Here is a 16474-nt window from a genome sequence, read left to right on the forward strand (position 1 = left end):
GCAGAGCCTGTAACGGCCCCGGATAGAGGTGTGGGAACTTTCTGGAGGAAGTGAGATCTCCTAGTGGTGGCGGGCTGCTGCAATCTGCACTGGGGAGAGGTTGGGTGCACACCCGGAACAGCCCACTGAGCGAGGGACTACCGGTGGTAGAGCTGCGGAGCGGGCCCCACTGCTGTGGATGCAAGAGGAGGGGCCATTGCAGAGTGACCTTGCACCCGAGGGGGCCGGGATGGCTAAATAAGACGCACTGGAGGTGCAGCTTAACAGGACTGCGCAGTGGGTGTGAGTGCACGGGGGCGCAGGATTGTAGTACATCGCCAGCTGCAACCATGGGCAAGCCCCGAGGTCGGAAGGAGGGGGACCCGCCGCCGTCGGACGCTGAATCCCTACCGCTGAAAGACCAGATTGAGCAGGAATTGCCGCAGAATACGAGTATTCCGCAGCAATTGGACAAGATCTTGGTGCCCATCATGGACATTCGCACTGCTCTTCAGCAGGACATTGCACAAGTTGCGACTGGATTAGGCGTACTGCGTGCAGACCACTCGAAACTCGCAGACCGAGTAAAACAGACTGAAGCTACACTTCAGGAGGTTGGCCCAGCGCAGACTGCACTATTTGCATCAATGGAGGGGGTCTTGGACCGTCTCACAGTATTGGCGCGGCGAGCTGAGGAAGCGGAAGGCAGAAACAGGCGCAATAACATCTGCGTGGTGGGCCTGCCTGAGAAAATCGAGGGGTCGGACATGGTGGCATATTTAGAGACTTGGCTCCGGTCTGTCTTAGCCCCTGAGGGACTTTCGAATTTTTATACTCTGGAACGGGCGCATCGGGTCCCGGCTAGACCGCCGGCACAGGGCCTTCCTCCAAGACCGGTAGTGGCGCGGTTGCTGCACTTTCGGGATCGCTTTCTGCTTCTCCGGAAAGCCCGCAGCGATGGCCCCTTCCAAGTGGACAACCGCAACATCACTTTTTTTCCGGACTACTAGTTTGACACGCAACGGCGTCGTATGTCCTTCCAAGCTGTGAAGAAAGAACTGCGGGCGGAAGGGTTTCATTATTCCCTATTTTTCCTAGCCAAATTACGCATGTATTGGACGGTAAGACCCACTTTCATGATACACCCGAGGAGGCCTGGGAATGGTTGGAGTCCTATAAAGCAGGGAAAGATGGCCAGGAGGCGGAGGCGCGTGAGCTGGTCAGCGACTCTCAGCCTCGCCGATCGCAACATCTACGGCGCCGCAGGCTCGGCCTGCGGAAACCATTGACTTTGCAGACCGCCATGGAACGCAAGTGAGCCCTGGATGCGGTGGTGGTGATCTCTGGGGAATTGCTAAAGACTGCGTCGAAGAGTCTGAGCATGGGAGTGGAAAGGAACACTCGGAGGGTGGATCCTCGGTATGGGACGACCAGGGACTGCCATCGGTCACCCCTGGGACAGCTGACGGATTGTTGGATGAGTAGCTATTGGAGTGTCTGTGGAGATGGGGCTTTGGTTTTGAGTAACAATGTTGACGTGTTGGTATTAGTTGTTTGAAGATGCCAGAGATGATTCACATGGGGGGGCGATGAGTGCCTGTTTTGTGAGCGAGTGGGGGCGGGGAACGGTGACGGGCTCTGGGAGGCAGGATGATTCGGGGGATTCGGGGGGCGGCATTAGATGGTGTGTTTCTTTGATTAGTAGCAGATTGTGACCTAGGCTCTATCCAACCCCCACCGGATGCTAATGTTTGGTTTGCCTTGATTTTGCATGAGGTGTGCAGTTGGGGCAGTTTGGATGGGATTCACTATGTTGGTGCCTGTTCTTGGGGGGGTGGGAGGTTCAGTGGGGGGTGTGGGTTGGTTGGGGGTTGGGAATGGTTTGGTTGGGGGACATTGCCTGCTGATGCGCCTATTGGTCGAATTGGTATTATTAAGTGTTGTGTTTTTGTTTATTGATGACACTGCTTGGCAGCGGGGGGAGGTGGGCTGCTTTAAGCGGGTTCTTGTATTGCTATTATGGGTCCGGCTCCTGACGTGAAATGTATAACCTGGAATGTTCGGGGATTGCACTCCATGCAGCGCATATATAGAATACACTCATATTTAGTCCGTAGGGGAATACAGGTGGCCCTCCTACAGGAGACGCACCTTACTAAATCTGAGGGGCAGGCCCTGCAGCGTAGGTGACGTGGGCAGCTTTATTATACCACTTATTCGGCCTTTGCATGGGGGCACTGATCTGGGTTCGAGCTGGGGTCCCATTTCAAATAATAGATCTTATGGTAGATCCGGGTGGCCGCTATGTGGCGGTGAGAGGCCGCTTATATGGCCGTGAGGTGACCCTTTGCAGTGTGTATACCCCTAATGTTGAACAGGCGTTCTTTCTGGAGACATTGTCCTCTGTCCTCGCCGATTATTTCATAGGACTGATCTAGATGGGGGGTGACTTCAACTCCGTAGCTGATGTAAACATGGATAGATCCCATCCTCCATTGCCCACGGCCCCCGCTATTAAATTTGCGGGAGTCCGCACTCACTGGCAGGACAATTGGGGACTCATTGACGTGTGGCGGGCGCAGCATCCAACGGACAGGGATTATTCCTATTATTCGGCCTTGCACGATCTTCATGTTCGGCTAGATGTGGTTTTCTGTAGTTCTGGTCTGGCCTCCCTGGCGGCCAGCAGCGAGTACCAGATGCGCACACTATCGGACCATAATCCGCTGTTGGTGAACTTCTGTTGGATGGAGGAATGCCCTAGAATCCCTCAATGGAGGCTGCGCCCGGAGATGTTGGAGGATCCGGTCTTCCGCGCGGAGCTAAGCGAAGGGATAGAGCATTATTTTGTGGAAAATACGGGCACTGCTTCGACGGTGGCTCTAGAGTGGAATGCTTTTAAGGTGGTGGTCCGCGGGATCTGTATCGCCAAGTGTGTGGGGGTTAGGAAACTGCTCCTGCAGGAAATCGAGAAGGCTGAGTTGGCCCTGCGCACAGCTGAAAGGGCCCATTCGGACGGCTCTGGGACACGTGAGGACGTGCTAGCTCGGAAGGAGGTGGTAGCGGAAGGGGTGGAGCGGTTCCGGTGCTTTGACCACAAGGCCTTTCTGGTTCGTGCACATGCGGAACGGGACAAGGTGGGCACTTTATTGGCTTGGCTTGCGGACCCTGCCCCTAGATGCGTTCCTATTCTGGCACTGGCCTCCCCTGCTGGCCGACTGGAATATGAACAAAGTCGTATCAATGAGTTGTTCCGCTCCTTTTATGCAGACCTATACACCAGCCAATTGCAGACGCGGAAACGCAGGCGTTCCTGGAGGGCTTAGATTTGCCAGCGATAGATGAGGACGAGGCGGACGCACTTGGGCAAGATATTACACTGGCTGAGATCCGGTGCGCCATTACGCAATTAGCGTGTAATAAAACGCCTGGGAGCGACGGCCTACCTATTGAATTCTACCTGGCCTACATAGACATACTGGCTCCGAGATTACCTCTGCTGTACCGGAAGGCAAGAGAGACGGGGATGTTACCGGAGTCTACTAGGGAGGCCATCATTGTACCGCTTCTTAAACCTGGAAAGCCGCCGACTGACCCGGCAGCGTATAGGACTCTCTCCATGCTTACTACGGATTATAAAATACTGAGCCGTGTGCTCGCTACTAGGCTCCTTCCACTAATGACTAGGCTGGTGCATGCGGACCAGGCTGGTTTTATCCCGACGCGCAATACTGCCAGTAGTGTCCATCGCGCCACTCCAGGTCTCTGCGCCACTCCAGGTCTCTGCGCCACTCCAGGTCTCTGCGCCACTCCAGGTCTCTGCGCCACTCCAGGTCTCTGCGCCAGTCTGCGAGTCTCTGCGCCACTCCAGGTCTCTGCGCCACTCTGCGAGTCTCTGCGCCACTCCAGGTCTCTGCGCCACTCTGCGAGTCTCTGCGCCACTCCAGGTCTCTGCGCCACTCTGCGAGTCTCTGCGCCACTCCAGGTCTCTGCGCCACTCTGCGAGTCTCTGCGCCACTCCAGGTCTCTGCGCCACTCCAGGTCTCTGCGCCACTCCAGGTCTCTGCGCCACTCCAGGTCTCTGCGCCACTCCAGGTCTCTGCGCCACTCCAGGTCTCTGCGCCACTCCAGGTCTCTGCGCCACTCCAGGTCTCTGCGCCACTCCAGGTCTCTGCGCCACTCTGCAGGTCTCTGCTCCACTCCAGGTCTCTGCGCCACTCCAGGTCTCTGCGCCACTCTGCAGGTCTCTGCTCCACTCCAGGTCTCTGCGCCACTCTGCGGCTCGCTGCTCCACTCTGCGGCTCGCTGCTCCACTCTGCGGCTCGCTGCTCCACTCGGCGGCTCGCTGCTCCACTCGGCGGCTCGCTGCTCCACTCGGCGGCTCGCTGCTCCACTCTGCGGCTCGCTGCTCCACTCTGCGGCTCGCTGCTCCACTCTGCGGCTCGCTGCTCCACTCTGCGGCTCGCTGCTCCACTCTGCGGCTCTCTGCTCCACTCTGCGGCTCTCTGCTCCACTCTGCGGCTCTCTGCTCCACTCTGCGGCTCTCTGCTCCACTCTGCGGCTCTCTGCTCCACTCTGCGGCTCTCTGCTCCACTCTGCGGCTCTCTGCTCCACTCTGCGGCTCTCTGCTCCACTCTGCGGCTCTCTGCTCCACTCTGCGGCTCTCTGCTCCACTCTGCGGCTCTCTGCTCCACTCTGCGGCTCTCTGCTCCACTCTGCGGCTCTCTGCTCCACTCTGCGGCTCTCTGCTCCACTCTGCGGCTCTCTGCTCCACTCTGCGGCTCTCTGCTCCACTCTGCGCCACTCTGTGGGTCTCTGCGCCACTCTGTGGGTCTCTGCGCCGCTCCGCCACTCTGCGGGTCTCTGCGCCGCTCCGCCACTCTGCGGGTCTCTGCGCCGCTCCAGGTCTCTGCGCCACTCTGCGGGTCTCTGCGCCACTCTGCAGGTCTCTGCGCCACTCTGCGGGTCTCTGTGCCACTCTGCCACTCTGCAGGTCTCTGCGCCTCTCTGCGCCACTCTGCAGGTCTCTGTGCCACTCTGCCACTCTGCAGGTCTCTGCGCCACTCTGCCACTCTGCAGGTCTCTGCGCCACTCTGCCACTCTGCAGGTCTCTGCGCCACTCTGCCACTCTGCAGGTCTCTGCGCCACTCTGCCACTCTGCAGGTCTCTGCGCCACTCTGCAGGTCTCTGTGCCACTCTGCCACTCTGCAGGTCTCTGTGCCACTCTGCCACTCTGCAGGTCTCTGCGCCACTCTGCCACTCTGCAGGTCTCTGCGCCTCTCTGCCACTCTGCAGGTCTCTGCGCCACTCTGCAGGTCTCTGCGCCTCTCTGCGCCACTCTGCAGGTCTCTGTGCCACTCTGCCACTCTGCAGGTCTCTGCGCCACTCTGCCACTCTGCAGGTCTCTGCGCCACTCTGCAGGTCTCTGCGCCACTCTGCAGGTCTCTGCGCCACTCTGCAGGTCTCTGCGCCACTCTGCAGGTCTCTGCGCCACTCTGCAGGTCTCTGCGCCACTCTGCAGGTCTCTGCGCCACTCCAGGTCTCTGCGCCACTCCGCCACTCTGCGAGTCTCTGCGCCACTCTGCGGGTCTCTGCGCCACTCTGCGGGTCTCTGCGCCACTCTGCGGGTCTCTGCGCCACTCTGCGGGTCTCTGCGCCACTCTGCGGGTCTCTGCGCCACTCTGCGGGTCTCTGCGCCACTCCAGGTCTCTGCGCCACTCCAGGTCTCTGCGCCACTCCGCCACTCTGCAGGTCTCTGCGCCACTCTGCAGGTCTCTGCGCCACTCTGCCACTCTGCAGGTCTCTGCGCCACTCTGCAGGTCTCTGTGCCACTCTGCAGGTCTCTGTGCCACTCTGCCACTCTGCAGGTCTCTGTGCCACTCTGCCACTCTGCAGGTCTCTGCGCCTCTCTGCCACTCTGCAGGTCTCTGCGCCTCTCTGCGCCACTCTGCAGGTCTCTGTGCCACTCTGCCACTCTGCAGGTCTCTGCGCCACTCTGCAGGTCTCTGCGCCACTCTGCAGGTCTCTGCGCCACTCTGCAGGTCTCTGCGCCACTCTGCAGGTCTCTGCGCCACTCTGCAGGTCTCTGCGCCACTCTGCAGGTCTCTGCGCCACTCTGCAGGTCTCTGCGCCACTCCAGGTCTCTGCGCCACTCCGCCACTCTGCGAGTCTCTGCGCCACTCCAGGTCTCTGCGCCACTCTGCGGGTCTCTGCGCCACTCTGCGGGTCTCTGCGCCACTCTGCGGGTCTCTGCGCCACTCTGCGGGTCTCTGCGCCACTCTGCGGGTCTCTGCGCCACTCTGCAGGTCTCTGTGCCACTCCAGGTCTCTGCGCCACTCCAGGTCTCTGCGCCACTCCGCCACTCTGCGAGTCTCTGCGCCACTCCGGGTCTCTGCGCCACTCTGCGGGTCTCTGCGCCACTCCAGGTCTCTGCGCCACTCCAGGTCTCTGCGCCACTCCAGGTCTCTGCGCCACTCCAGGTCTCTGCGCCACTCTGCGAGTCTCTGCGCCACTCTGCAGGTCTCTGTGCCACTCCAGGTCTCTGCGCCACTCCAGGTCTCTGCGCCACTCCGCCACTCTGCGAGTCTCTGCGCCACTCCAGGTCTCTGCGCCACTCTGCGGGTCTCTGCGCCACTCCAGGTCTCTGCGCCACTCCAGGTCTCTGCGCCACTCCGCCACTCTGCGAGTCTCTGCGCCACTCTGCGAGTCTCTGCGCCACTCTGCGGGTCTCTGCGCCACTCTGTGGGTCTCTGCGCCACTCTGTGGGTCTCTGCGCCACTCTGCAGGTCTCTGCGCCACTCCAGGTCTCTGCGCCACTCTGCAGGTCTCTGCGCCACTCCAGGTCTCTGCGCCACTCTGCGGGTCTCTGCGCCACTCTGCGGGTCTCTGCGCCACTCTGCGGGTCTCTGCGCCACTCTGCGGGTCTCTGCGCCACTCTGCGGGTCTCTGCGCCACTCTGCGGGTCTCTGCGCCACTCTGCAGGTCTCTGCGCCACTCCAGGTCTCTGCGCCACTCCAGGTCTCTGCGCCACTCCGCCACTCTGCGAGTCTCTGCGCCACTCTGCGGGTCTCTGCGCCACTCCAGGTCTCTGCGCCACTCCAGGTCTCTGCGCCACTCTGCCACTCTGCGAGTCTCTGCGCCACTCTGCGAGTCTCTGCGCCACTCTGCGGGTCTCTGCGCCACTCTGTGGGTCTCTGCGCCACTCTGTGGGTCTCTGCGCCACTCTGCAGGTCTCTGCGCCACTCCAGGTCTCTGCGCCACTTTGCAGGTCTCTGCGCCACTCCAGGTCTCTGCGCCACTCCAGGTCTCTGCGCCACTCCGCCACTCTGCGAGTCTCTGCGCCACTCCAGGTCTCTGCGCCACTCCAGGTCTCTGCGCCACTCTGTGGGTCTCTGCGCCACTCTGTGGGTCTCTGCGCCACTCTGCGGGTCTCTGCGCCACTCTGCGGGTCTCTGCGCCACTCTGCGGGTCTCTGCGCCGCTCTGTGGGCCGCTCCGCCACTCTGTGGGTCTCTGCGCCGCTCCGCCACTCTGTGGGTCTCTGCGGGTCTCTGCGCCACTCTGCGGGTCTCTGTGCCGCTCCGCCACTCTGCGGGTCACTGTGCCGCTCCGCCACTCTGCGGGTCTCTGTGCCGCTCCGCCACTCTGCGGGTCTCTGCGCCGCTCTGCGGGTCTCTGCGCCGCTCTGCGGGTCTCTGCGCCGCTCTGCGGGTCTCTGCGCCACTCTGCGGGTCTCTGCGCCGCTCTGCGGGTCTCTGCTCCACTCTGCGGCTCTCTGCTCCACTCTGCGGCTCTCTGCTCCACTCTGCGGCTCTCTGCTCCACTCTGCGGCTCTCTGCTCCACTCTGCGGCTCTCTGCTCCACTCTGCGGCTCTCTGCTCCACTCTGCGGCTCTCTGCTCCACTCTGCGGCTCTCTGCTCCACTCTGCGGCTCTCTGCTCCACTCTGCGCCACTCTGTGGGTCTCTGCGCCACTCTGTGGGTCTCTGCGCCGCTCCGCCACTCTGCGGGTCTCTGCGCCGCTCCGCCACTCTGCGGGTCTCTGCGCCGCTCCAGGTCTCTGCGCCACTCTGCGGGTCTCTGCGCCACTCTGCAGGTCTCTGCGCCACTCTGCGGGTCTCTGTGCCACTCTGCCACTCTGCAGGTCTCTGCGCCTCTCTGCGCCACTCTGCAGGTCTCTGTGCCACTCTGCCACTCTGCAGGTCTCTGCGCCACTCTGCCACTCTGCAGGTCTCTGCGCCACTCTGCCACTCTGCAGGTCTCTGCGCCACTCTGCCACTCTGCAGGTCTCTGCGCCACTCTGCCACTCTGCAGGTCTCTGCGCCACTCTGCCACTCTGCAGGTCTCTGCGCCACTCTGCAGGTCTCTGTGCCACTCTGCCACTCTGCAGGTCTCTGCGCCACTCTGCCACTCTGCAGGTCTCTGCGCCTCTCTGCCACTCTGCAGGTCTCTGCGCCACTCTGCAGGTCTCTGCGCCTCTCTGCGCCACTCTGCAGGTCTCTGTGCCACTCTGCCACTCTGCAGGTCTCTGCGCCACTCTGCCACTCTGCAGGTCTCTGCGCCACTCTGCAGGTCTCTGCGCCACTCTGCAGGTCTCTGCGCCACTCTGCAGGTCTCTGCGCCACTCTGCAGGTCTCTGCGCCACTCTGCAGGTCTCTGCGCCACTCTGCAGGTCTCTGCGCCACTCCAGGTCTCTGCGCCACTCCGCCACTCTGCGAGTCTCTGCGCCACTCCAGGTCTCTGCGCCACTCTGCGGGTCTCTGCGCCACTCTGCGGGTCTCTGCGCCACTCTGCGGGTCTCTGCGCCACTCTGCGGGTCTCTGCGCCACTCTGCGGGTCTCTGCGCCACTCCAGGTCTCTGCGCCACTCCAGGTCTCTGCGCCACTCCGCCACTCTGCAGGTCTCTGCGCCACTCTGCAGGTCTCTGCGCCACTCTGCCACTCTGCAGGTCTCTGCGCCACTCTGCAGGTCTCTGTGCCACTCTGCAGGTCTCTGTGCCACTCTGCCACTCTGCAGGTCTCTGTGCCACTCTGCCACTCTGCAGGTCTCTGCGCCTCTCTGCCACTCTGCAGGTCTCTGCGCCTCTCTGCGCCACTCTGCAGGTCTCTGTGCCACTCTGCCACTCTGCAGGTCTCTGCGCCACTCTGCAGGTCTCTGCGCCACTCTGCAGGTCTCTGCGCCACTCTGCAGGTCTCTGCGCCACTCTGCAGGTCTCTGCGCCACTCTGCAGGTCTCTGCGCCACTCTGCAGGTCTCTGCGCCACTCTGCAGGTCTCTGCGCCACTCTGCAGGTCTCTGCGCCACTCCAGGTCTCTGCGCCACTCCGCCACTCTGCGAGTCTCTGCGCCACTCCAGGTCTCTGCGCCACTCTGCGGGTCTCTGCGCCACTCTGCGGGTCTCTGCGCCACTCTGCGGGTCTCTGCGCCACTCTGCGGGTCTCTGCGCCACTCTGCGGGTCTCTGCGCCACTCTGCAGGTCTCTGTGCCACTCCAGGTCTCTGCGCCACTCCAGGTCTCTGCGCCACTCCGCCACTCTGCGAGTCTCTGCGCCACTCCGGGTCTCTGCGCCACTCTGCGGGTCTCTGCGCCACTCCAGGTCTCTGCGCCACTCCAGGTCTCTGCGCCACTCCAGGTCTCTGCGCCACTCCGCCACTCTGCGAGTCTCTGCGCCACTCTGCGAGTCTCTGCGCCACTCTGCAGGTCTCTGTGCCACTCCAGGTCTCTGCGCCACTCCAGGTCTCTGCGCCACTCCGCCACTCTGCGAGTCTCTGCGCCACTCCAGGTCTCTGCGCCACTCTGCGGGTCTCTGCGCCACTCCAGGTCTCTGCGCCACTCCAGGTCTCTGCGCCACTCCGCCACTCTGCGAGTCTCTGCGCCACTCTGCGAGTCTCTGCGCCACTCTGTGGGTCTCTGCGCCACTCTGTGGGTCTCTGCGCCACTCTGTGGGTCTCTGCGCCACTCTGCAGGTCTCTGCGCCACTCCAGGTCTCTGCGCCACTCTGCAGGTCTCTGCGCCACTCCAGGTCTCTGCGCCACTCTGCGGGTCTCTGCGCCACTCTGCGGGTCTCTGCGCCACTCTGCGGGTCTCTGCGCCACTCTGCGGGTCTCTGCGCCACTCTGCGGGTCTCTGCGCCACTCTGGGGGTCTATGCGCCACTCTGCGGGTCTCTGCGCCACTCTGCAGGTCTCTGCGCCACTCCAGGTCTCTGCGCCACTCCAGGTCTCTGCGCCACTCCGCCACTCTGCGAGTCTCTGCGCCACTCTGCGGGTCTCTGCGCCACTCCAGGTCTCTGCGCCACTCCAGGTCTCTGCGCCACTCTGCCACTCTGCGAGTCTCTGCGCCACTCTGCGAGTCTCTGCGCCACTCTGCGGGTCTCTGCGCCACTCTGTGGGTCTCTGCGCCACTCTGTGGGTCTCTGCGCCACTCTGCAGGTCTCTGCGCCACTCCAGGTCTCTGCGCCACTTTGCAGGTCTCTGCGCCACTCCAGGTCTCTGCGCCACTCCAGGTCTCTGCGCCACTCCGCCACTCTGCGAGTCTCTGCGCCACTCCAGGTCTCTGCGCCACTCCAGGTCTCTGCGCCACTCTGTGGGTCTCTGCGCCACTCTGTGGGTCTCTGCGCCACTCTGCGGGTCTCTGCGCCACTCTGCGGGTCTCTGCGCCACTCTGCGGGTCTCTGCGCCGCTCTGTGGGCCGCTCCGCCACTCTGTGGGTCTCTGCGCCGCTCCGCCACTCTGTGGGTCTCTGCGGGTCTCTGCGCCACTCTGCGGGTCTCTGTGCCGCTCCGCCACTCTGCGGGTCACTGTGCCGCTCCGCCACTCTGCGGGTCTCTGTGCCGCTCCGCCACTCTGCGGGTCTCTGCGCCGCTCTGCGGGTCTCTGCGCCGCTCTGCGGGTCTCTGCGCCGCTCTGCGGGTCTCTGCGCCACTCTGCGGGTCTCTGCGCCGCTCTGCGGGTCTCTGCGACGCTCTGCGGGTCTCTGCGCCGCTCTGCGGGTCTCTGCGCCGCTCTGCGGGTCTCTGCGCCACTCTGCGGGTCTCTGCGCCGCTCCGCCACTCTGCGGGTCTCTGCGCCACTCTGCGGGTCTCTGCGCCACTTTGCGGATCTCTACGGGTCTCTGCGACCACTCTGCGACCACTCTGATCCACTCTACTGTGTGCAACTATTCTGCGCCACTGTACTCCACTTTGCTCCACTCCACTCCCCTCTACTCTACTTTGTACCACTCCACTCTGCCACTCCACTCTGTACCCCGTTATTCCACTCTGCGTCATTCCACTATGCGCTCCTCCATTGCACTCCACTCTATCCTGCACCACTCCACTCTGCACCACTCCACTCTATGCCACTCTATTCCACAACACTCTATGCAACTCCCTCTATGCCACTCCATGGCACTTTATGCTTCTATATTATATGAAACACTACACCATGCAACTTTACACCACTCTATTCTTTAAAACACTGCTCCACTCTATGCCACTCCATGCCACTGTATTCTATGATACACTACTCCACTCTGACACTTCATGCCGCTTTACGCCACTCTATTCTATGGCAAACTACTCCACTCTCTGCCACTCCACTCTGACAATCTACTCGGCTCTACGCCACTCCACTGTATGACCGTTTACCACCCTCTAGACCACTCCACCCTACACCACTTCACACCACTTCACGCCACTCCATGCCACTCCACTCAACTCTGACACTGTACTCCACTTGACTTTATGCTCTTCCACTCTGTGACACTCTAGTCCCTCCACCACACTCCACAACGCTGTAATCTACTCCATGAAACTCCACTTCATTCCTCGCCATGCCACTCAACTCTGCTGTACGCCACTCCATAACACTCCACTCCACTCCAGTTTACGACACTCCAATCCCCACCACTCTCCCTTACTCGACTAACTTTTAACCATACTGTACAGCAGCCACTCTGGTGTACAACATTGCTAAAACATATTGGCAAAGCCAATATCTCTTGCATATCGAAACATATTGGCTTTGCCAGTGCTTGTTGTCCAAAGCTAACTACTCAGTACTTGCCTTGAGGGAAATTAACAATCATGTTACCTATAGGTTATCCATCTTTACTGGTGTAGCACAGCTACTCCGGAGATTCTGACACATCGAGCCTACTGTCTTAAAGCAGTCGGTATTATTTTTAAACCTTTAGGCCAGGGTTCTCCAGTCTTTTTAGGGCTCGGCTGAATGCGCGGAAGCGCGTCTCCGCCGAGAACTTATTGTGGCTGTGTCTCCTTTCCAGGAGACATTCCTGGCCGCGCATCGCCTTGGAGGCGATTCGAAACGCGCACGCGCACGCGCTCGCTGCATTCACTGTAAACTCCTCAGCCCCGTGCGCCGTTTTCAGGCTTCCTGTGTGTGATAAACAAGCGCCAGCTTTGTTTTCCCTCCCAGCTCGCTCGGTCCTCCTAAATATGACTCAGTGCAAGGCTGGGTCTTTTAGGCAGGGTGCGTGTAGCTGCTGAAGGAAGTGAGCGGGTTTTTTTTGCAGCTAGTGCTGGACGCCCTGACGCTGGGAAGGCAGCTGCCGCCTTTCAATGGGAGAAGAGGTATTTCGAATCCTTTTATTTTGTTTTACAACTTTTTGTCGCCAGTATCGGTTTACGCCGACTTTCTGCTGATTTTCGCATGACGGAAACCAGAGATTCATCCTGATAGCAGTGTGTTTTACTCTAGGGCTCTTTGAAACGACAGGGTACAGTGAAGACAGGGTGTGATTCCAGCCGGCACCCGGCACAGAGAACTGTAGTTAATGGAAGTGATTCATTTGGAGAGGCAGTCAGTCGCGCGCTGCCCTGGAACACTTTGAAACCTTGTATAATTTTATATTATTCCTTATAATTCAGCCATTAACTTTTGCAGATGTTTTCGACCGTTTTTTTTCCCCGAACTGGGGACTGAAATGTGTAGGGGAGAGAGATGTCTTTTCTGGGCACCTACGTGTACACTGAGCCTCTCTCCCCTTATACCATAGGTTACTTATCAACCGTTGTGCCTACCAAGCATTTCCAGCCACGAGACGCACTATGCTTCAAAGTTTCCTAGTAGGTTTGTCCCATCAAATGACCATGCCATTTATTTATGATTTAAAGAAATGTAATGAGCAATGCCAATAACTCTACCTTTAATGATGCCGAGACCGTTGCATTGTAAATGCTTGTTTGTAATAAGAGCTTATGTTCAGTGAAAATCAGTCCGAGCTGCTGATATTATTAGTGTTGTAATAGTGACCACAGCATACCTGATTATATTAGTGGTCAACCTATGCAAGATTATCAGAAGTAATCGCCTTAGGGGATCAAGCACAGTTGCCAGTAGTAATGTACAAAAGGCTTTGTCAATGTGGAATGCCTCTACATGTGTAATATACATTCACCATTGCTGCAAAACCTCTGACACAAAGGCAATGATATTAGTAATAAGTCTCCCAATGCCCCATACCCGCTTTAAATTTATATTGGGACTTCAACCATTTTTCTCCCAACATCAGCTTATAAGTTCTGAAAATTAAACATCTTTCAATTTTGGTAGACATATATTATTTAGCCAAGCAAAATCTAATTTAGTAGGCTGTGCTGCACACAGGAGAGCTACTTACAGGTAGCTGAAGAGCTACCAGTAGCTCGCGAGCTACTCCTTGGAGAAGCCTGCTTTAGGCACTAGTGGGAAGCCGGCCAATCTAGGTTGGGTGCCAGGTTAAAAAAAAGTAAACTCCTGTCAGCCGAGTAAGAGCCACTTTGCTGGATTTCATCAGATGAGTATGTTTGTATTATACAGGAATACAGATAGCTAAAACTCTGCATGCATTCAAGCTCGAATGTACATTTATCTCTTAAATACATATCCGAATAAACAAGTTGCAACTCTATTCCCAAAAGAAGAACACTGATACATGCAAATAAGATGTACAGAAAATAAATATGGAAAAATGCACATTGAAATGTCAAAAATAAATACCATAAAACCGAGAGTCCAATAGACAAGGACGGCACAAAAGAATACTCCAGGCATTCTAAGCTGTAACCAACTGTGGGTCAAGTTAATTCAGAAACAAGTTTTTAGGACACATGCATGTGTAATTAATGTTGCTTGGCTGGTCAGATGGCTCATTGTCATGCATTTGAAAGAGTGGACACAACATCAAAGAGTGCTTAAAAGCCTGCATTAATATTGTAAGTTGAAAAAACAACTTCTTTGAATGATCTTTCTACAAATTCAACAGGCCCGTTGGAAGTAAAGACAGATGAGTTCCCTCGCCATGGAAGCACCTTGGAGGCAGTGGAAAAGTTGAAGCCATACTTCTTGAAAGATGGAACTGGAACAGTAACCGCAGCTAATGCCACAGGTTTGCAAACATTGATGCACCGTCTTTTTTAGATTGTAATCTTGTGGATAGATGTGCAATGCAGATGGCTGAAATATTTGAGGGCTCCTACAGGATTGATTAGGTTCCAAAGTGTTAAGGACATGCTTGCTGTATTCCTGCTTTAATCAGTATTTCTTGTGTAACCCACTATACTAGGCAAAAAATATAAAAAATGTTAATCCAGTATTTGTATAGCACACAAATCACCGCCGAAGAGTTATCTCTGCGCTGGGGCGGGTGGAAAGATTAAGCGAGCTATTGCCCAGAGTCGCATGGTGCTGGGCAGACCCCTGCCGCCAGAGCTGGGGATCGAACCGTGATTGCCAGCGTCCAGCGTCAGTCGCGCTGGCCGCTGCGCCACACCTCTCTTAAATATCTGGTTGCAAGCATACATTTTATAAGATGTTCAAATGGCAGCCCTACTAAGACAACACATTCTTACACTAGTTTTGTACATTTTAAGTTTCTATTGAGTCTGCATATTAATTTCAGCTGTCGAAATGGTGGCTTTGCATTAACACATTTATTCATAGGACATAAAGATCACTGACTAATATTTTGTGTAGTTATTCTTTTACAATTGTAATGTTCTAAAGAAGGATTTTAGCTGTTTTGCGTCATCCCCACATTCTTCAGTAATGGTTTGCCATTGACTTGCGCATGGGTTTATTTGTAAGCATAACCCTTCAGGAGGTTTTTCTTAAGATTTTGACCTTAAAAAACACCTTTAAAATAGTTTTTTTAATAAAACATTCTAAAGGGTAGGTTCTTATAAAAACAAATCTTACATGTGGAGAAGTGTGGCTCACTGGTTAGAGGAGGCAGACCCTGAAGCAGAGGTCAGACCCGGGACCAGGGTTCAATTCCCGACGCGGCAGGGTCTTGAGCCCAATTATCCACGGACTTGGTATTTCTCGTTTCGGTGCCTCCTCGAATCATGGGTTCACACTCTGCAGCTCTGGGCATTAGCCTGCTTAATCTCCACTACGGCCCCCTGCGGCGGGATGCCTGGCTTTCACCTTGGGGATGCCCAGTATGGGTATCTCACAGGGAAAAGCCAGGACGGGTTCCCAAGGCAAGCGCCGAGATGCCTACGGGTAATCGAGCGCTATATAAGAACGCATAATAATAATAATAATAATACTGTCCTGGGCACAAAACTAGGAGGGGTTACCTTGTTTAGTTTTCCTTATTCCGTTTAAATCAAGAGTTGCACACTCCTCATTTCTTAACCATAATGTTTAGACTCTTCATGAAGATTGAAGTTCTTATACTGTTTGTGTTCCCCTCTCCAAGGTATAACACCTCATCAGTTAGTACTTTTCATCCTTCAAGGTAAGGTGCAATAATGAACAAGTTACTTACCTTCGATAACACCTTTTCTGGTATCTAGCTGCAAATTCCTCACCTTTTGAATATTCCCCAGACTAGATCTGGATTTTTTTTAGCAGTACCTCTGCTTGCAGGAAGGTGGTGCATTGCGGGTTCGCACTGATGCAGTTGCCCTCTGGAAATGACGTGCATGGCCTATATAGGTGCCACTCCTTTGCTCTGACGTCAGTGCTTTTGAGACTGTGGTGCACCCCCTGCCCCCCACCTCCCCTCTGGAAGCAGATCCCCAAAAGCAAAGTGGTAGGCAGTGTGCAGATTCCTACACTTGAGATCTTACTAATGGATAGAGTCCAATCATCCAGGATGAGGAGGATGGGTGGGTCGGTGCGGATTCTACAATTCTATAGTCTAAGGTAAGTAACTTGTTCTTCTCCTAAATACTTCTAGCTACAGAATCCTCAACTTTTGAATAGATACCAAAGCAATACCTATTTGGTGGTGGGTCTGTGAGAAGACTAAAACCAGAAAGTCCTGCAGGACCGAGTACTCAAAATGACTTTCTTCGTGAACTTGACCGCCCAGAGAATAGTGCTTCTTGAACGTATGGTGAGACGCCCATGTAGTTGCCTGCCAGATGCCTAGGATAGGGGCTATGCGTGCTAATGCAGTGGTAGCAGCTTTGGCCCAGTATGAATGAACACACAGTCCTTCTAGAGGCTGCTTTTTAACCAGTGCATAGCTGATCTTCGTGCAGAGCACAATCCAGTGGCAGATGCT

General features: G+C 56.9%; 1 protein-coding gene across 1 annotated transcript in view; it reads left to right on the forward strand.

Moving 5' to 3' along the window:
* ACAT2 (acetyl-CoA acetyltransferase 2) overlaps positions 1–16474 on the forward strand; it is a 249170-nt gene that overhangs the window by 123842 nt on the left and 108854 nt on the right. Inside the window, exon 6 of the mRNA XM_078648977.1 lies at positions 14222–14344. Within this exon, the coding sequence (XP_078505103.1) occupies positions 14222–14344 (123 nt within the window). The remainder of the gene's footprint in view (positions 1–14221; positions 14345–16474) is intronic.

Source organism: Lissotriton helveticus, chromosome 6, assembly GCF_964261635.1.
Source record: "Lissotriton helveticus chromosome 6, aLisHel1.1, whole genome shotgun sequence".
NCBI lineage: Eukaryota > Metazoa > Chordata > Amphibia > Caudata > Salamandridae > Lissotriton > Lissotriton helveticus.